Source organism: Athalia rosae, chromosome 5, assembly GCF_917208135.1.
Source record: "Athalia rosae chromosome 5, iyAthRosa1.1, whole genome shotgun sequence".
NCBI classification, from domain to species: domain Eukaryota; kingdom Metazoa; phylum Arthropoda; class Insecta; order Hymenoptera; family Athaliidae; genus Athalia; species Athalia rosae.
In genome coordinates, this window is record NC_064030.1 from 8,946,084 (window position 1) to 8,967,281 (window position 21,198).

The following is a 21,198-nucleotide window of genomic DNA, read 5'->3' on the forward strand; positions in this document are numbered from 1 at the left end:
CAACGAGATGATTTCGGTCTCTAGTTATTCCGAATGTCAGACGCGTATTTTGCACTATCTCAGAGGCTGTTGCTTCATTGCAGCTACCGATGACATTATTGTTTTGAATGTCCAACTCTTCTGGGTATGTCTAAAACGTATTTTCATCGTAACCAACGTAACCGTTGCGAGATTAACTTTTTTCGAGACTGGTTTAAAAAATGTTTACGAAGGTGTCCACGTTATGAAAAAATAAAACTAGTTTAATTGAATTCATTGATAGGTAAATACATGACATCTCGTAACAAAAAGCCTGTTGCAATAACGGCGCAGGGTAGATAATATTTTTAAATAATCATACAATAATTCTGCTGAAAGTGTTGAGGTACATATGTTATTATTGAATTAAATCACATCAGATCCTCTATTCGTATCCCTTGAAGAACTCCATGACGAACGGTTTGTCCTGAGAGCCGTATCGGGTCAAAGGAAGGTCGTATGGAATGGGAAATTTTGGCGTTCCATCTGGCGCTTCCTTCTGGATATGGAAAGTAGTTTTTCCGGTCTGAAAAAAAAAACGCGTGGTAAGAAATCATTATAGATAACGCGGAAACAAACTATTCCGAATAACGTACAACAAATTTTGGCACAAATATGATCCCAGCTTCATAGCTCATTATGTAGTGATTTCCCCTTTTATGGCCCCAAGCGGCCTTACTCAGATTCGCACTCGTCAGAACGAACCAAGGAATTTCGGTCAGATCCGGCGATATCCGTGTGTAAGTTTTGATGTGAGGAATAGCACGGTCTCGATGCGTATTGCTCGCCTTCCATTGACTGTACAGAATGAATCTTCCATTAATATCGAGTATACCGACGTTCAACTTCACTGAACGAATGATAAATCTTCTTACTAAAGGTAAGATTCGATCCATTGCTGCTTCTGGTGGGTCGCCAATCCGTACGGTAAACAGCAAGCACCCTTCCGCATATCGAAACTGCATTTGTAATTGTTAATCGATGGGTAGACGAACTGAAATCGGGGATGGCTTTTGATTCCCTGATTTTTTTCCCTGGTCATGGCGGGTACGATTTCCCTGGACAGCCAGCTTTCGTAATTCGGTCCAAGACTGCCAATGCTCGAACACTGCGCGACGATCGGCCACTCAGGTGCGTTTGGTGGTAGAAAAGCATGCTGCGATAAAACTGTCGAGAGCTTTCTGTGACCCCATGAATTGAACTCGGCGTCCTTGTGATTTCCCGGTACCGAAGCCACAAAGAACACGTTGACTTCGGAAAAATCGGCTCGTCTCACCGCGTAAGTCCATTCTATTAAATCTGGAAGGTTATACTTTTGCAAGTATCGTTCAAAATCTCTTTTGAAGCCGGTTGGAGATTCTCCGTCACTTGGATTCGCTGATTCCGGCAACTGCGGCAGATGAGGAGATATCCACACCCTGGCCAAAATACACCTTATTAATTTCCGAACATCCTCATCTACTCAAAATACGAAAAGTAATCATTGATTATACCCTTGTGTTCTGTTCTCCCAATCATCTGAATAAAGATTAGCGGTGGAAACGACGACCCTGATTCCATTGTTTTTGTATTTGAGTACCATTAGTTTTGAATGATGGCAGCCGAAAGCCGGCATTTGAATGTGATGCGTTTTGATGTTTGGAGGCAACTTTTCCTGATCTTCTCTTTCCCCGTACAAAATGAGCATGTCCGAAGATTGAGCGGCGAGTAGATATTGGGCGCATAACCAGCCCGCATCGAGCATAAAATTAATTTGTAGACTGGAAACTATTTCACCCAAGCTTTTGTCCAATATCTCGGGAAATGTAATCGAGAACTGTTGTTCGTGTGTTTCTTTCGCGTCTTCCACTCTCGTTAGAAATATGTGATAAGGTGCCGATAAAGCGTACTTCAAAGCGAACTCTCCAGGTTCGACGATCGACATTTTCATAACGCTCTTTCGTATTTTTTCTATCACCTTCAGCCTTATGGCATCTCTTGATGCAGCGCTGCTACTTCCAGCGTAAGCTGTCATAAGATCTGTGTCTTGATCGCGTGGCGAATTAGTACTTCTGACGCTGCCCTTTCCATCTGCATTTTGCCTGCCAGATCTGCTGGAGCTTTGACCGTGACCGCGATTTGTGTCTTTATTTGTTTGATCGTTTTTAAATCTCTTAGATGTGTCTGCTTCCCGGCTAGAAAATTCGGAAACTCTTTTCGAGGGCTTTTCCTCGTCCTTGTTTTCAAGTTTCTGTTTTTTCATTCTATCGGCAAGTTTGCTCCAAGTTTCGTTGGATATCTCTTCTTTGCTGGGACCGGAGCTTTCGGAAAATGTCGACGCTTCGTCGCCGCCATTACTTGCCGATGGTTTCGAAAGGGATATCGCCTTTCTATCCATTTCCCTCATGTAGCTTCATTATTGCAATGGTCATACGTTTGTTCCTGACTATTCTGTCTCTGAGATCCTGAGGAATGCTATTCTTAAATTGTGGCACATTTTGTATGCTGGCTTTTGGGTCCGCTTGCGTGTTAACGCTCTGAGCATTTTTTACTCCGTTACCATCTCTCTCTTCAACTGCGAATAAAATACAGTTCAAATTGTTCATACCGCTTTTGAAAAAAAATGCGTTAAAATGCCTGATGATGGGTGAACGGATTCCATATGAGATTACAAGCGACATTTGTGTAATACGAGCACTACGGACAATCGTTTTATTAAATTAAATTTAGTTATTAAAGTACTACGAGTTTTCGTCGTTTCTCCCCTATTGCATGCATTCATTTCGCGTGACTGATGTCAGAAGGTCGTAAGCGTCATGATTCGAGTTATTTACTTTCCCTAAAGTCAGAAGGTCGTATATGAGTTCACTAATGCCAGGAGGGTGTATGTTGAAAAAAGCACGAAAATCATGATGATCTAAAAAAGTTAGTTTTCGAAACACATTTCATTTAAACTGAGTACTCGAATGTTGATGTTTTTTTTTCTCACATACCCTTCTGCCATTATTGTGGCATTAGTGATCCGAATATTTCGCAGAATGTTTCGGAAAGTGAGGGGCAGAAGGGCGTATGTTAACAAAAAAACAGATCAAAATTCGAGTAGCTTAAATAAAATGTGTTTCGAAAACTGACTTTTTCAGATTATCTTTTTTCAAGATACGCCTTTCTGATATTGAGCCGCATTTTTGACGTTTACGACCTTCTGGCATTAGTCACGCGATTCGTTCGTCAATTGGTCAATTTAACCGGTGTATTTCGCCCAGTGGTTAAATTTTTATTTTCCAACAGGAATTGATTAGGCCAAACAAAACTGTATAGTTACATTTTTGTAATCCGAATTTATTTCACAGCCGTGAATACCGAATCAAGAATTATCTTAACGATGACTAAAAAACTGAATGATTCAAATTTCGAAAGCGCCAACACAAAAAGGAATCTTTAATTTTTAAACTTATAAATTCATTCCAATTTCAAATTCGCTTACGATGCGGATGCGACATCTCTGTGAAATGTATGGGATTTTTCCGGTAGCATTTGTCCGTGTAGGGGCAGGTTTGTTTATCTGTAAAAACAGTTAGATTGATTATTCTAACCTAACTTGAGTTGTCATGTTGTTAACGAAAGTGTTGAATCATATTTACCACCGGTTCGAACAAAGTTTCCACGCTTGGAGTTTGACATCGTATCAATATTCACCGTTCCGTTTTACAAAAATATTCCCCGCTCCCTAAGACCTCCCCCTACTCAACTTCGTTCAGACGTACAAATTAAATATCTTATCGTTGAATTGGTCAGATACCTTCATTTGTACGCACAACGATGCAGTAATCATCAAAGATGTGAAAGTCTGTAATGTCTACAAAGTGGTCAAGCTGAGCATCAGTTTCGATTTGTTCTTCACATAGTTAGTTGGATCGTTGTACCATTGAGAACAGATAGGGTAGTTTTGTACTGTACATCGTATAAAATATATCCTTTGGTCGGGTGTCGCTGCTCCGTTGGATATTTTATCCCCTACGACGCTCTTCGAAAGGTCTCCTGCAGGTCCACAGGGGCGAGCGAGATATTGATTTGTTGTCGGCCCTGTTTCCTCCTTTACTTTTCGTCAATAATTCGGTCCGCAACGGCGTCATCGCCGCGTACTGCAACCGCCGCGAATTCGTCTATTTTTTCTGTTTTTTTTTCTGTTGTTTTTTTTTTTATCTGTAAACGGAGCACCGGTCGAGTGAGAGGATGATCGGAGGTTTTACTGGAAAAGAAAGACGATCGATAGGGATTTCCTCTAAAAATGAAAAACTACATCGACTCGATAGAGAAATGTTAGTTTTCGATCGATCGTTCGAATCCGATGTTTGCGTTTAATTTATTCATTGGATATTTATATGAATTTGCCGAGTCCGCGGGTATTAAATTTATGCCGATCGCACATTCGGTCACATTTCAAGTTTTCGAGCCGCTATGTTTTGAAAACGATTTCAGCTATACGGTCAGCACAACGCGTAAGTCAACGGTAGTTTTCACGCACCGCGCAAAAGATTCCGCTGCTTTTACTCGATAACCGATCACAACCGACTGACTGTAACAGCGCGATCACCTCCGGCCGGGACTCCGAATCGAATTGCCTGATAAAAGAAACGAGAAATTCAACAGCCGTTAACGCAGAGAAGAATTACAAACCGTCACACTTACGTGCGGAATGGGTGTACTCAAAAATGCCGATACTAAAAACTTGCCATTCCGAACTTTACTGACAACTCTAGCTTCGAATAATAAAAACCAGTCAATTTCATAGATGAAAAATGAATAGAACATCAACAACAAGAGCAGCGAACCTATTATATCTTGGGACAAAAAAAAAAGAATCTACACAAAAATCATAGTCAACAAATAATTTCCAAACACGTTGCCCGATTTTTTCACTTGATTTTTGAACTCACTGCTGGTCGATTGAAAAATAATCCGTGAACTATTTTTTTTTCTGTAACTCACTCCAGTGTTTTTGGAAATTGAATAAAATAGCCGGATCTGTAGCGACACCTCCGAAGGTTGGAGGTATCCTGCTAAGCTGCTGACGACCCGCGAACTAGCGAAAGCGTCGCGACGTCGAACGTCACCGAGACACGCACCCCTTCCGGAAGACCTGAGACCTCTGCGCCGAAGCTGATAGCGTGTCCTCCAGTATCAGCTTTTCCGGTATCTCTGGAGTCGTTTCGCTTCATAGTTACCATAGGAGTCTTACCTGTAACTTTGAGGTTTTTTTTTTCTTCTCTTCGAGCCAACCGAAACTTCGTAGGGCGTCCCTGCCATTTTGAAATTTCAGGAAGGTTTACGACGTCCTATGGCTACAATTATGCGCGATTATCTAATTCGCCCATCGAGGTGAATCTTTTTATACGACAGGATTCGCTCCCGATAAATTCTTTGTCGATATATCGACCGAATGTTGGCAAAATTTTAGGATCCGTTACCTCCTTCGTCTATTCATTTCCGCAATCTTTTCCAAACTATGCAGTCTTTACGTCCATTGATCGAATTTCGCGTACGGTTTACATGTTCTCATAGCTATTTATAATTACAGTATCAGAATATTTATTCGTTCGGTTATCCAGTTTTTTTTTTTATGTATTGACCAGGTCAATCGGAGAACTACCTTTATAATCGACTTATGCGTGTATTCAGAAAGTCGCACGCCGCTTTACAAATGACTACTGGGTGACTTTCATACCAGGATTCTTTTGACGCGAGAAAACTGGTTTATACGCAAAAGGCTTATGGATATCGGTGTGTGGGTCAAATAACGCAATTCTAACTCTTGGGACTCGAGATATCGGTGAACAGCGTGGCCAACGTGCGAAGCCTTTGCCGGTGGAAGAGCAGCCGATGCATGGAAAATGACGAGCTGCGCTGGTCGACGGAAAATTTTACGGATTTCCTGGAATGAGTAATAAAAGTTTATGGGCACAGTACCGAAAATTAACGCGAGTCGAGATGAGTCGACAAATTATTTTATTGTTAGTCCATTTCCAAAATGAAAACCAAACACAACTGAAAGCAATCGTGAAAATTACTCTTTCAAAATCACCGTATGACACGGTATGACGTTATCCGGCCCGAGTACGGCGTGTGTCGCAAGACACATCATCTGTACTTGTCGCGGTCCAGCGAATGCGGACGAAACGGCTGTGATTGCAAAAAAGTATTGAAAATCATCGAGCGATCGTCAGAATATCTCACAGATGAAAAGGGAAGTGTGACTTGTATTTTCTCGCTAATAGTTTACTTCAATGTTTAATAAGTCGCGAATGTCAGGGCCTTCTTACAGCTGATTGTCAAGGTAGTAATGTTTACACCGAAACACGTGCTCCGGCTGCAAATGCGTGTAGAGTATTACGAAGTACAATGTTTGGATTAGATGAGGAAAAGAATTAAGCGCTCAACACTTCCTTATGCAACTCAGTCAGTCGAAGAGTGATGTATTGATTGATCGATAATTTATTCTTGATTCGATTACTGACTCACGCTTCGAGTAGATCCAACCCAAGATCTAATTCGGCAAGCGCAGCTTCCGGATTTCCGTTGAAGCAGCAGCTGACATCTAATCTATTTGCTTTCAAAGTCTGGAATATCTTCGAAACTCTTCTCACGTGAGGTGAAGTAGTTGTGTGATTGAATATATATTACGATATGAGTAAAAAAGACACACACACTTCGAATCGAAGGCCGAACGTCTGCAGGAGATTAAACTCGATTATTGGCTTGCGAAATTCATATCTGCAGAATGCAGTCTCACCCAATATCTCTCTGCACAACATGCTTCTTTCGGTATGAGTCATTTTACAGGATTCGGCAAAACAACTCGCGCCGTAACGATTCGAAACTCATTACATTCAAAACTACATTTTTTTTACAAGTTTACGACACGAATTCCGGTTAGACCGAAAAAAGAAAGGTTTGGAATAATGGCGCATTAACAGAAACAGATATCCGACCTACATAGCGGTGCTATCTTCAAAGAACCCTGACAATGATCGCTGAGTTCCAGGGCAATTTTCCTATTCAAAATACCGTGAAATCTGCATTAGGCGAGAGGTGAAAATTTTCTGTAACGTACCTGTATACCGGAAGTCTTATTTTTGAATTTATAGATTCAGGGAAATTAGGGAAAAAAGGTTGGATAAAAAACTCGTTGTCTGAAATTTTACTCGACGCATATTCATGAACTATTGCCAATGTTCACGATGCTCTAATGCAGTGAAAATTTCTTAATTACACAATATTGTTGTTGACAATTTACACTTGTTTTATGTCACGGTCGAAAGATCGACATCAGGTTTGAGTGTGAAATCGGAAGCGTTTCATGATCTGGATAATTTCAAACGCGATATCAACCGAATGGTCAATCTCTCTGTAGTGCTTTGTAACGAGGTGCACTTTCACGGAAAAGGAACAGAGAAACAGAAATACGATATTAAAATTGTATGACGTTATTTTTTCGAAAAATAATGAATGACATTACCGTGACGATTGATGCTATTGATCGTGCTCATTACCTTCAAATTTGACCGCGCTGTGAAAAATTGTTTTCAACGTTCAATACAGTAGACGCGCGTGTTCGGTGTGTCATTAGGTTTGAATTAAAATAGATAGAAGTAAATGAAAAAGAAATAGAATAGGAGAGAACTGTCACGCAAAGTCGACTTTCTTACCAGGTCACGTTGTTCCAGTTTTCATATGTTATATCGATGAGAGAACTGTCTCAGTAGTTAGAAACTGAATTTCACGAACAATCGACAATGAGTAACGAAACCGACCAAATAATCATACGTGCATACACGGTGTTTCGATTAGATCTGAGATAGTTTTCTCTGTCGTAAAAATACCGGATAAAACATAGATTTGGTGTGTGGAATAAACGCGAATTAAATTTACGATTCTACCGTGTATCAAAATATAGTAATTTTTCAACGTGGCGTAATTCTATTTTAATCGTTGATCGTTCAAACAATTTTAAAGATTGGAGCGTAACACCAAAGTGATCCGGATATCTAACATCACACCCTGTATATGAAAGAACCATTCATCGACGATGGACATGGCGCACCGACGACATAGAAAAGGATGTTATGACGGAGCAGAGCACTTTGATCACGATTTATACGTTTGTTACGCGCACTTTGGACGCAGAACATGCACGAAATCCCCGCCCCCGGCTTTTGTGTAGTACTTGCGATCAGGAAATACTTTCCTACGATCAGTCGCTCATGTTTTATGCAAGACGCGCGCTGCCTAATCTATTCTGGTGCTTGTCAATCTTCGGAAATTAGTGAAGCACCAAACGATATAGGGTATTTGTGAATTTTTTTTTTTTTTTTCGGGAATATCAAATCCCGACCAACTCCATCCGCGTCTAAATGATGTAGTATGTGATTGACCGCATAACGAAAGACGGGTTTCCCGATGCGGGGTGCACAATTCACGGTCACCCATACACGACAGACCGTATTTTGATACACCACTTCTAGTTAATACCAAAGTCGAGCAAGAAACATGTTTTTGCTAAGTGTTTCTGTAATTAAATATTCAACGAGATGATTTCGGTCTCTAGTTATTCCGAATGTCAGACGCGTATTTTGCACTATCTCAGAGGCTGTTGCTTCATTGCAGCTACCGATGACATTATTGTTTTGAATGTCCAACTCTTCTGGGTATGTCTAAAACGTATTTTCATCGTAACCAACGTAACCGTTGCGAGATTAACTTTTTTCGAGACTGGTTTAAAAAATGTTTACGAAGGTGTCCACGTTATGAAAAAATAAAACTAGTTTAATTGAATTCATTGATAGGTAAATACATGACATCTCGTAACAAAAAGCCTGTTGCAATAACGGCGCAGGGTAGATAATATTTTTAAATAATCATACAATAATTCTGCTGAAAGTGTTGAGGTACATATGTTATTATTGAATTAAATCACATCAGATCCTCTATTCGTATCCCTTGAAGAACTCCATGACGAACGGTTTGTCCTGAGAGCCGTATCGGGTCAAAGGAAGGTCGTATGGAATGGGAAATTTTGGCGTTCCATCTGGCGCTTCCTTCTGGATATGGAAAGTAGTTTTTCCGGTCTGAAAAAAAAAACGCGTGGTAAGAAATCATTATAGATAACGCGGAAACAAACTATTCCGAATAACGTACAACAAATTTTGGCACAAATATGATCCCAGCTTCATAGCTCATTATGTAGTGATTTCCCCTTTTATGGCCCCAAGCGGCCTTACTCAGATTCGCACTCGTCAGAACGAACCAAGGAATTTCGGTCAGATCCGGCGATATCCGTGTGTAAGTTTTGATGTGAGGAATAGCACGGTCTCGATGCGTATTGCTCGCCTTCCATTGACTGTACAGAATGAATCTTCCATTAATATCGAGTATACCGACGTTCAACTTCACTGAACGAATGATAAATCTTCTTACTAAAGGTAAGATTCGATCCATTGCTGCTTCTGGTGGGTCGCCAATCCGTACGGTAAACAGCAAGCACCCTTCCGCATATCGAAACTGCATTTGTAATTGTTAATCGATGGGTAGACGAACTGAAATCGGGGATGGCTTTTGATTCCCTGATTTTTTTCCCTGGTCATGGCGGGTACGATTTCCCTGGACAGCCAGCTTTCGTAATTCGGTCCAAGACTGCCAATGCTCGAACACTGCGCGACGATCGGCCACTCAGGTGCGTTTGGTGGTAGAAAAGCATGCTGCGATAAAACTGTCGAGAGCTTTCTGTGACCCCATGAATTGAACTCGGCGTCCTTGTGATTTCCCGGTACCGAAGCCACAAAGAACACGTTGACTTCGGAAAAATCGGCTCGTCTCACCGCGTAAGTCCATTCTATTAAATCTGGAAGGTTATACTTTTGCAAGTATCGTTCAAAATCTCTTTTGAAGCCGGTTGGAGATTCTCCGTCACTTGGATTCGCTGATTCCGGCAACTGCGGCAGATGAGGAGATATCCACACCCTGGCCAAAATACACCTTATTAATTTCCGAACATCCTCATCTACTCAAAATACGAAAAGTAATCATTGATTATACCCTTGTGTTCTGTTCTCCCAATCATCTGAATAAAGATTAGCGGTGGAAACGACGACCCTGATTCCATTGTTTTTGTATTTGAGTACCATTAGTTTTGAATGATGGCAGCCGAAAGCCGGCATTTGAATGTGATGCGTTTTGATGTTTGGAGGCAACTTTTCCTGATCTTCTCTTTCCCCGTACAAAATGAGCATGTCCGAAGATTGAGCGGCGAGTAGATATTGGGCGCATAACCAGCCCGCATCGAGCATAAAATTAATTTGTAGACTAGAAACTATTTCACCCAAGCTTTTGTCCAATATCTCGGGAAATGTAATCGAGAACTGTTGTTCGTGTGTTTCTTTCGCGTCTTCCACTCTCGTTAGAAATATGTGATAAGGTGCCGATAAAGCGTACTTCAAAGCGAACTCTCCAGGTTCGACGATCGATATTTTCATACCGCTCTTTCGTATTTTTTCTATCACCTTCAGCCTTATGGCATCTCTTGATGCAGCGCTGCTACTTCCAGCATAAGCTGTCATAAGATCTGTGTCTTGATCGCGTGGCGAATTAGTACTTCTGACGCTGCCCTTTCCATCTGCATTTTGCCTGCCAGATCTGCTGGAGCTTTGACCGTGACCGCGATTTGTGTCTTTATTTGTTTGATCGTTTTTAAATCTCTTAGATGTGTCTGCTTCCCGGCTAGAAAATTCGGAAACTCTTTTCAAGGACTTCTCCTCGTCCTTGTTTTCAAGTTTCTGTTTTTTCATTCTATCGGCAAGTTTGCTCCAAGTTTCATTGGATACCTCTTCTTTGCTGGGACCGGAGCTTTCGGAAAATGTCGACGCTTCGTCGCCGCCATTACTTGCCGATGGTTTCGAAAGGGATACCGCCTTTCTATCCATTTCCCTTAATTTAGCTTCTCGTCTTTCAACGGCCATACGTTTGTTCCTGTCTATTTTGTCTTTGAGATCCTGAGGAATGCTATTCTTAAATTGTGGCACATTTTGTATGCTGGCTTTTGGGTCCGCTTGCGTGTTAACGCTCTGAGCATTTTTTACTCCGTTACCATCTCTCTCTTTTCTAAGGACCATTTGGAGCACTTTCAGCTGGTCCAGTAATACCGATCTGTCGCTGCATTCGAAATCAAGGTGTGCCGGCACCGTAACCGCACCATCAAGCTGGTTCTTTAATAAATCTTCAACTGCGAATAAAATACAGTTCAAATTGTTCATACTGATTTTGAAAAAAAATGCGTTGAAATGCCTGATGATGGGTGAACGGATTCGATATGAGATTACAAGCGACATTTGTGTGATACGAGCACTACGGACAATCGTTTAGTTATTAACGTACTACGAGTTTTCGTCGTTTCTCCCCTATTGCATGCATTCATTTCGCGCGACTGATGTCGGAAGGTCGTAAGCGTCATGATTCGAGTTATTTACTTTCCCTAAAGTCAGAAGGTCGTATATGAGTTCACTAATGCCAGGAGGGTGTATGTTGAAAAAAGCACGAAAATCATGATGATCTAAAAAAGTTAGTTTTCGAAACACATTTCATTTAAACTGAGTACTCGAATGTTGATGTTTTTTTTTCTCACATACCCTTCTGCCATTATTGTGGCATTAGTGATCCGAATATTTCGCAGAATGTTTCGGAAAGTGAGGGGCAGAAGGGCGTATGTTAACAAAAAAACAGATCAAAATTCGAGTAGCTTAAATAAAATGTGTTTCGAAAACTGACTTTTTCAGATTATCTTTTTTCAAGATACGCCTTTCTGATATTGAACCGCATTTTTGACGTTTACGACCTTCTGGCATTAGTCACGCGATTCGTTCGTCAATTGGTCAATTTAACCGGTGTATTTCGCCCAGTGGTTAAATTTTTATTTTCCAACAGGAATTGATTAGGCCAAACAAAACTGTATAGTTACATTTTTGTAATCCGAATTTATTTCACAGCCGTGAATACCGAATCAAGAATTATCTTAACGATGACTAAAAAACTGAATGATTCAAATTTCGAAAGGGCCAACACAAAAAGGAATCTTTAATTTTTAAACTTATAAATTCATTCCAATTTCAAATTCGCTTACGATGCGGATGCGACATCTCTGTGAAATGTATGGGATTTTTCCGGTAGCATTTGTCCGTGTAGGGGCAGGTTTGTTTATCTGTAAAAACAGTTAGATTGATTATTCTAACCTAACTTGAGTTGTCATGTTGTCAACGAAAGTGTTGAATCATATTTACCACCGGTTCGAACAAAGTTTCCAGGCTTGGAGTTTGACATCGTATCAATATTCACCGTTCCGTTTTACAAAAATATTCCCCGCTCCCTAAGACCTCCCCCTACTCAACTTCGTTCAGGACGTACAAATTAAGTATCTTATCGTTGAATTGGTCAGAGATACCTTCATTTGTACGCACAACGATGCAGTAATGATCAAAGATGTGAAAGTCTGTAATGTCTACAAAGTGGTCAAGCTGAGCATCAGTTTCGATTTGCTCTTCACATAGTTAGTTGGATCGTTGTACCATTGAGAACAGATAGGGTAGTTTTGTACTGTACCCGTTGAGAGCACCAGGTGTTGAGCTCCATCTACTCAACGAAATTACAGAGACAGTATTATCGGTTGTTGCTATCAATTATTTTTGGAAAATCAAAATCATGCCTTGAGACTGAAGCATCAGAGAAAAAAAGCATTTCTCGTTTATGATAAGTTTTTTGGTTGCTAGTGATCGTCGTTTTGGTTATTTAGTCTTCTACTTTATCGACGCTCGGTGTTGCTCGCATGTTCCGTATAGTATTTTGTTTCAGCCTCTTTTATCAACGAATTCGGACCGCTTTCACAATTTGTATTTGGTAAAATAGAACCGTTATCCTATTGGCCGATTTGGAGTTCACCCGTTCGAATTAGAATCTATCGTACGACGATGGCTACATACTAAATTTGAATCACCATATTGCGGCGGAACAAATGCATACATGAATATAATGTTCAATAGAAATGCTCTATAACTACAAGGATAACGATTACAAAATTTTACTATCAAAGTACAACAGAGTTGTAGTTACTACGTTTGTTCCTTCATGTAACGTTTTTTCTGAAATAGTTGCCATGGATACGGCATGCGTCTATCACCTCCCTGTATGCCTCATCCTTCAGCAACCTTGTCACTACACACATCTTCGTCGCTGTTCACCTCGAGTTCAATTTCGAGTGAATTGCTTTTATCGGTCGTTATCTATGATGGGTCACTTCAAAAGACTTGCGATTACTCAATCACTCAAAGGTGAAAGAGTTACAAGCACTGTACACTACACCTTCAGACGAACGGTTTTACTTTTTTCCACGAATAATTATTTTCCCAATTCTCGCTAAAATCGTATCGGCAAACACTTCTTTGGTGAAAATAGAAAAGCCAGTTGTATCTCATACATGTATCCAACGAAGAAACGAAACAAAAAAACTGGAAAACAAAGCAGAGCTCTTATCGGGGATTTATTGGAATAAGGATCTCAAGGATTCTCTCCGTTGGGAGTATGGTACGTACCATAGATATATCTATGATGGTACGTACCAGGCGCGTTGTTTCAGTTTTATTTTATTTGTTTCGCGGTTTTTCTAGATGGACTATAATACACCTAGCGGCGATATAAACGGGGGTGTTGCAGAGTCACCCCTCGGTACGGTTGCGCTTGATTGGTCGTCCGCGGTCCTTCGCACACAAGCGATAATGTCCGGGTTGGCGAACCGCTAATATTCTTTATCACTGTTTATTTATACCATGTATAACTTTTATACGTATATTTCTTACTTTGTGTACGACTACAGAAGCCAGAGCATTATTCTCGGCTGTGTGCATGACACCGTCGTATAATAAACTACGAAAATACTAAACAAGAATAACACGATATTTTATGCTTGAAGAAGTTGAATTCATTTAGTCTCGGATTGCAAAAGATCATCCAAAAATAGAAGAGAGACGAGGTTGCCTAAATAAGTGGCACTTGTTTTCGCGTCGTGAGTTTATTCGCGAGAATTATAATCAAACTTTACTCATCAATCCAGACGGTCCACGGGGTTGAATTTCCGTTCAAGAAATTCTACCTTCAACCTGCGCTATATGCAAATGAAAAAATCTTTGACAATACCACGGGACGGAAGAATATTTTCTTCTTTCATTTCAGATAATTTCATGCGAAATTATAATTCTATGCTACCGCAATTTCACTTTTCCGAGATGTATGAAACAGGGCCCCGCGCATATATGATTAACAAAAGAGTAAACCGGAGGCAGATAATCTCAAAGTTCTGGGCATATTCGTTTCACGCGCTCCAGCTGTATAATTAGGGATGAGAAAAATATTCTACTCATCGCTTGCAAGAAACAATGAGAATCCATCATTGGGGTTGAAATAAAAAAAGCAGAACACGTACTTAACATTTTACGGGTACACGTCGTACGAATGTAACTCGGTGGGTTCGCGCGATGACGATTCTCTATTTAGCCGAGTAACTGAAATCAAGTGAAATCTTGGGGATCGAAAAATCGGGCCATCCATTTATCGGGTTGCACTTACTTCGCAATTCTCATTTTCATATATGATATTTGTTGGGTTATTGTCTTGATGAACTTTCAGCGGGTGGCACAAATTTCCGAATAATTTGAGAACACGTGCGCGTAATAATATAATTAGGAAGCGGCAAGGCGTAAGAGGTAGGAACGTATCGAGGAAAGCGAGCGAGGGTGGATGCAAGGGATGCGAGTCGAAAAGAGAGGTTGCGCTCCGGAAGATGAGAAGTAGGGAGTCGACGGAGAGCGTCGCGACGCCGTTCATTCAGTCACCGCCCAGGCCGCGCCGCGAGCAATACCCCGTTGACCCCACGCACGAATACGCACGGAATCAACGGAAACTACCCCCGGCGATTTCTCCGTATCAAAATTTCCCGCACCTTATAAAACGAAAACCGAGTTCTAGATAATCAATAATTACCCAACGAGTGAGGAGATAATGCACGTACACAGCTCTGCATGCTTGTAAATAATCCGAAAGAAAAAAGGAAGGCAAGGGACTGGCAGAGTTTTCAAGAATTCGTTGTAGTTGATTAAAACCGAGGGAGAAATAAAATAAAAAAATTTGTTCAAAGTACAACATACTATATAAGTGTGAAAATTGTCTCGTGCGAGATACGAGGGATCTCCCGGCAGTCGTAACGTAAAGCGAAGCCCGATCAGGGTGGTATTTGAACAGACGATTGTTCGTCGGATCAGTTTTTGGTGAGATAAAGGCAGGGTGGAGGGCAGACCTCCGCATCCTGACGACAAGAACAGTCGCTTCCTCTGGAGGCGCTGCGAAGACAGTCAAGATCCATCGCGGCGAGGAGATGTCGAAAAGTCAAGGTTAGTAGCTTCTTACGACCACGTAACCGATGCAGAATTAAGTAAGAGATGCTCTTCGCCGCAGCCGACGCGCGCGAAGTAATCGTTACCGCATATCTCGCCCCCGTAGAGATAAAAAGTCCTGCGGCTTCTCCGGTTGCTCACTTGTCACAAGAACCCTTCCATCGACCAACCACCCTCCGTAGGTTTTCTCTCACCTCCCATTATAACAGCGTCTTGAAAATGAAAGGAAAAGTGATCAGCGCGTACAACGTACATCGGACACACTTGCCACCCGGAAATCGGGGATTGAAATTTCACTCCGACGAAAAGATTAACTCTGATATCCTGCTAACGACGAGAGAAATTAGAACGCACATGATTTCAACGAAAATTCGGATTATTCACTGGAATATCCCGTCTTCGAGTCATAAATGAAAAAAATAAAATGTATACAGATCACGTTACACCCTATTGATAATGACGATGATAGGGGGGGGGGGGGGGGGGGGGGGGGGTGCAATTAGGAATCGTTTTAATTTATAAATCATCCCGGCGAGGCTGCTGGGAGCGGAAACAAATACTCGATTCTCCACGGGGGGGTGCCTAGTCGCGTCCGAAGACTGTGATGATATTTTCGATCATCTTCAAAGTGTCCTTTAATTCGATCAATTGTCATCATTTCTATTGTGCAGCGATCGTCGCCAATTGTCGCCTTAACCAATTTTATTTCTCACCTCCAATTTTCCCCTGCACTTCAGACAAGGTCAGATGTCATACGCCGTATCACGTAAATGTACATCGAGTGATTGATAACCGGCCAGTTTTCGACGACGCGGACAATAATTAATCCGGATGGAGATTTTTTTTTTGAATAATCCAGTATTCTTTTGTTTGTAGTTCATATTTTTTAAACCAGTTGCAAAATTTTGATTGTTTATTTTCCGCCACCGGCTGCAGTTTTTGCGGTTCGAAAAAATAGAGAGAGAGAAACCAAATGACAATTAATATGATTAAAATCGTACATTAATCAATTGCAGGGTCGAAACTGTCTCCATCACCGAAGCAATATATCTGCGAATCAATTATGCGTTGCACTCGATGGCGACGGGGGTGAAAAATTCAAGCAGCTGAGGCATATTAAAGTAATTGCAATGCGCGCATAATGGAAGGGTTGATCCTGCGTTGGTTAGCCATATTTTATGGCGAGAATGAGACGGAATGGTAAATTTTGCTTATCGTCCAACGAGTTGGTGTCACCGAGATGTGCAATTGACTCGTACCCCTCGTCGTTTGTTTCTCCAAAGTATTGCAGACGATAGGACGAGATGATTCTGGTAGAATTTCAGACAGTTTGAACTTAATAACTATGCACAATTTACGATGGGAAGCACCATCTCGCCAACGAGATATAACTCCGCGAATTGAACTTGCCGATATATTTTCAGTACCTATAATTTATGTAGAAGTTGGGTGGTATAGACAGCGGTGCAACTACGCAGTGTGTCTCAAGTATGTACGTACGTAATTCATGGCGGCGTTTATAAAGCCATACGTAAGTAAGTAAATATTGGTATACGGGGTACGGGGATAACCCGAAATCGTACATATATCAGGGTCACAAGAAAGAGGGTTTGCCAATATCGCTAAAGTGTCCCCTGACGTCTCAATTGACTCCGAGCGGGAGCGGCACGAAGCAATCCATCTTCCTACAACCTGACGTTTTTTCTCATATCGTACTTTTACTTTTTTTTTTGTTGTTTTTTTTTAAATTTTATGTGTTACAGTAAACCACATGCCGCTTGAGCACGGGCGTGCATATTATACGTATAAAGTTTAAGTGCATATCGCAGAGCTGAACCTTGACATCGCAGACCGTGGAAACGAGATATAACCTTTATGGGAAGACGTTTCTATCGGTCAAATGGACCGTGGGTATTGCAGGAAGGGTTCGTAACCGCGCTCTGGGAGGATTCGAAACTTTTCGTCCTTCCGCTTATCCTGCCGAAGCAATCCCACCCGTTTAAATCCTCCGCCACTGCGAGAATCAGGAGTATTCTCGAAAACCTTTTTTCGAACTATGTCGGAAATATTGTCGAAAATTTGTCGTCGTTCAGATATAATTAGATTTTGCTCCGTACAGGAAGTACTTAACTTTTTATAAAGAGCTCAAGTATTTTGAAAACGATTTATTGGTTCAAAAAAATGCACAAGTTTAAAAATAACTGGCCTCAATTTCGACGAGTTTAAATGACAGCATTTTTTGATATACTTAATTCGATTTCTTTTACTACCAAGACATCAATATTGTTGCTGCACTTTCGGAATGATGTCATAAAAAAAAAGTATCCTTGGTCCATAGAAAAAAAGGCGGTATTCGAATTTTTTAAACGTATAAATGGCGCGCTTAGCTTCGAATTGATATCACCATTTATCCTTTGAGTCAGGAGTATTTTCCGCCGCGACAAATAATTTGTGAAAAAATCAAACCGCTCCTTTTAAATGGCGAGATGAAAAACCATTCGTATGTTGTAACATTTATTGAAATTGCAAAAATCTGCGAAATTTCACCAGTTTTTCAACTGGTAAGTAAAAGCGTGGGATAGAATTCAAGGCGTGAAATTTCGCAGCGTAGGTCTTCCACCGTGTTCAATAATTCATCTCTCAAGGCACCGATTAAGGATCCTCGTTGCGATATCCTCTCGATCGGTTATCTAACGGAGGTTTAGAAGCTAGTAAATGTCAAGGTCAAGGCTTAATTGCAAATATCCCCATTTGCATACTTATGAAAATTATCTCAAAACGTATCCCACTACGCGTGTTTCAGAGCGCGTTCAATTACTGCCAAAGTCAAAAAATTGTCGATCTCTCCGAATCCTACCACCTCCCACACTAATCCGAAAATTGTACGGATTCAAAGAATTAGAACCTCAACTCATACGAGCATAAAGAAGAAATACATTCGTATAGGTTCATGGTGCGCGCAATAAGTGAAAAGAAATTGAAAAAAATTAATAAAATCGATGAAATGATAATGTTTGAAACGTTGCGATGGACCTCACGATGATTCGCGATAATTAATCTTGTTGCCCTCAGAAATTCCCGATAACGGACGAGTGTGAGTATATAACATGTGACGGGCGTGTAATAATAATATCAGCGTGCCGATATCCGAGAGGCTGATAAGAGGTCTTGCGATCCTGATTACGGTAAAATATGGTCCCACGATGCCCCGCGACAGAGAGCTGCCTAACACCGACCTATGGAAAATAATTAATCAACAATTAGGAGGAAAATTAGGAGATATACCGCAAAGCGAAGAAGGGGCAGGGTCGCGGGCTGCGGGGTGTGGGGTGTGGGGTGGGGGAAAAGAGGGGATGTAAAGTAATTTGGGGTTAATTTGGAATGCGATGCTTTTAAGAATTTTTCGGGTGCGTTTGACGTATTAAATGCGCAGAGAATAAACCCACTCGGGGCCCTGTTCACCACGCGTTATTCACGAACGTAACGCCACCCCAGGGATTTTTCGTGATAAATTTCAGGATTCGCTTATTTAATTAACTGTTTTGTAATTCGCAATGTACTAATACTCCATGCAATATCATATCATTCGTATAAGTATATGTACACAAAAAGTGCAGCGGTTGATATTTATCACTCTGCGTAACATGCGCCCACGTACTCGTGCCAGAACTGTAGATATATAACAATTACAAGAGCCGAACGAAGAAGAAAAAGTTTTGGAGCCGAAACTTCGCGCGCGTTTCATCTAGGTACCTATTCAAGCTACGAATTGCCTTTTATATCGAGGCCGACAAAATTTTTTTTTGTTTTTTTTTTAACAATGTACCATATGTATAGCATAAGCGTTGGAGCTCCGTTCATGTAAGCTTGACAGATGGTATCGTATAATAAACAAATATAGTCGAAGGAGGTAAAAAGCGGCCGAAAGCCGAAAATGGCGATATCTATAGCTAACGTATAAATTGAGGGTGATTATCCGAGAGAAGACAAATCCTTCGGAGGAGGTGAAGTATAAAGCTCGGTTCGAGTGAAATCACGTCGAAAAGGGACGAGAATATTCCGGTTGAACAGCAGGGAGTTGCCCTTAACGTTTCTTTGGTGAGGCAAATAAGTAGCAGAGATTGTTCGAGGAAGCCTAGATGTTACGCCCCTCGATCTATTCGGAAGCGGAAAAGGCGCCCTCGAGTTGCCTCGCAATTTTGTTTTGCGGAAAAAAGCGAGAAGGATGAACGAGAGACGAAAAAAAAAAAAATACACCAACACGTCGATAAAACGTCTCGCCGGAGGAGTATCGACATTTTTTTTTTTCTTTCATTCGTTTTTTTGTCTCTTCACCCGGAATTCCAACGTCCACGATATCTATATGGGTATCGTTCATTCCAGTTTTCGCTGCATCTTCGGATCAATAATTGTTTTTTTTTTATTTATTTGTTTATTTTATTCGAAAATCGAGACGGATACCGTAAAACTGCAAGTATTATATCTACAAAGGTATTAGGTATTTTGTACTATCTCTACATACTATATACACAGGTATCCGGACCGCTTACATTTTATCGCAAAAAATAAATGAGACGATTACTTTTATCGGAACTTTTTCCCATAACACCATTTCTAGCTGTAAACTAAGATTACCATACATATTTTAACCTGTTCACGTACGATGCGAATGTATGTAATGCAAGTATATACATCTATATCTATAACATGCTACGTCTACATACGAATATGTAGAGTGCTGGTTTATGGCAAGGATTATGAATGATAAGATAATAATGGCTCCACATTTATTACGTACAACGACGATTCGAACGCATCCATTAATTGAAATGCCGGGTCGGTAAATTGGATGATTTGTCCGATGAATGATCCGCTTTTTGTGAAAATACCATTACCATTTTTTTGGAAGGTTTTTTGGGTCTGAATTTCCGTCGAATACACCGCGCGCCACAATTAACGGACCATTTTAATGAATTTTAATGCCACGATGAAGACCCATTTTCGAATGAGTATAACTCCGACAGGAATGAACGAATTGCGATGAAAAGCAATTGAGTTTTGGAGCTCGAACGAAGCTTTCACTTCGAAACTGCTGATTTGACTTTTTTTTTTTCGGTACAACTTTCCACAAAGTTATGCAGCTCTGAAACGACGTTCGAAAAATTTTGCGATTTTCTTGTCTCTGCGATGTACACCGTCTGTTATGAAGATCGCAGAAATATGTTGTCGCTGGGGTCTTCTAGTTTGAAAGTTCCCCTTCAAAATGGGGGTAAAATAAAACCGCGCAATTTCGCGGCAACTTCAAAGCTGTGCAGCCTCACGAAAAGTTGTGTGTGTAAAAAAAAGTCAGCGTATTACTACCGAAGATTCGAGCTTCGAAATTGGATTTCTTTTATATTTTTGACGGAGTCATACTTACTATTTGAAGATGGGTTATTTTCATGGGAAAATCAAGTGATCCCTTAATTGTTGTGGGCAGCCCGTTGTGTCGTTGGTGAATTTTTTCGAATCGAATGAACAAAAAATGTTCTCATGAATTCGTAGTTTTATATAAAAAAAATCGATTCATTCCTCCGGATGCCATGTACGTACGTCCTGGCGATGTAAGTAGCAAACGATGACAGGTAGGTATGTTCGCAAATATCCAACCGGAAGTTCAGCGACGGTTCGTCCGAATATTTCGAACATGGACGGCCGACTTTCAAGTTATACCACA

At 40.9% G+C, this 21,198-nt stretch overlaps 3 protein-coding genes and 1 long non-coding RNA gene across 12 annotated transcripts in view; 1 reads left to right on the plus strand and 3 right to left on the minus strand.

Annotated features, from left to right (window-relative positions):
* Window positions 1-215: 215 nt before the first annotated feature.
* On the minus strand, window positions 216-2,551 carry LOC125500877 (probable tyrosyl-DNA phosphodiesterase). Its single transcript, XM_048655003.1, has 4 exons — window positions 1,512-2,551; window positions 894-1,436; window positions 615-816; window positions 216-544 (listed from the first exon to the last, which is right to left on the minus strand). The coding sequence occupies exons 1-4, from the start codon at window positions 2,402-2,404 to the stop codon at window positions 404-406; spliced, it is 1,779 nt and encodes a 592-aa protein (XP_048510960.1). The 5' UTR covers window positions 2,405-2,551; the 3' UTR covers window positions 216-403.
* A 27-nt stretch (window positions 2,552-2,578) lies between these two features.
* On the minus strand, window positions 2,579-5,230 carry LOC125500878. The gene is made up of 3 exons (XR_007278343.1): window positions 4,987-5,230; window positions 3,639-4,246; window positions 2,579-3,559 (listed from the first exon to the last, which is right to left on the minus strand). It is a non-coding gene; the product is annotated as an uncharacterized LOC125500878 (long non-coding RNA).
* Window positions 5,231-8,793: 3,563 nt separating this feature from the next.
* LOC105690197 (probable tyrosyl-DNA phosphodiesterase) lies at window positions 8,794-12,529 on the minus strand. Its single transcript, XM_012407810.3, has 6 exons — window positions 12,324-12,529; window positions 12,167-12,244; window positions 10,090-11,272; window positions 9,472-10,014; window positions 9,193-9,394; window positions 8,794-9,122 (listed from the first exon to the last, which is right to left on the minus strand). Exons 1-6 carry the CDS (start codon window positions 12,361-12,363, stop codon window positions 8,982-8,984), a joined length of 2,187 nt encoding a protein of 728 aa, XP_012263233.2. The 5' UTR covers window positions 12,364-12,529; the 3' UTR covers window positions 8,794-8,981.
* A 2,380-nt stretch (window positions 12,530-14,909) lies between these two features.
* Window positions 14,910-21,198, plus strand: part of LOC105690159 (transient receptor potential-gamma protein) — an 82,626-nt gene continuing 76,337 nt past the window's right edge. For all 9 annotated transcript variants that reach the window (XM_048656053.1, XM_048656063.1, XM_048656052.1 and 6 more), the window contains exon 1: window positions 14,910-15,479. The gene's annotated coding sequence lies outside the window, so the exon portion shown is untranslated. The remainder of the gene's footprint in view (window positions 15,480-21,198) is intronic.

Bases quoted from the DNA above. Each gene is read 5' to 3' on its own strand.
- LOC125500877 (XM_048655003.1), bottom strand. From the start codon at position 2,404: ATGAGGGAAATGGATAGAAAGGCGATATCCCTTTCGAAACCATCGGCA. The intron at 817-893 runs GTAAGAAGATTT...CATTCTGTACAG, and splicing joins TGGATCGAATCTTACCTTTA to TCAATGGAAGGCGAGCAATA. The intron at 545-614 runs GTACGTTATTCG...TTTTTTTTTCAG, and splicing joins TATTTGTGCCAAAATTTGTT to ACCGGAAAAACTACTTTCCA.
- LOC105690197 (XM_012407810.3), bottom strand. From the start codon at position 12,363: ATGTCAAACTCCAAGCCTGGAAACTTTGTTCGAACCGGTG. The intron at 12,245-12,323 runs GTAAATATGATT...CTGTTTTTACAG, and splicing joins AAACTTTGTTCGAACCGGTG to ATAAACAAACCTGCCCCTAC. The intron at 9,123-9,192 runs GTACGTTATTCG...TTTTTTTTTCAG, and splicing joins TATTTGTGCCAAAATTTGTT to ACCGGAAAAACTACTTTCCA.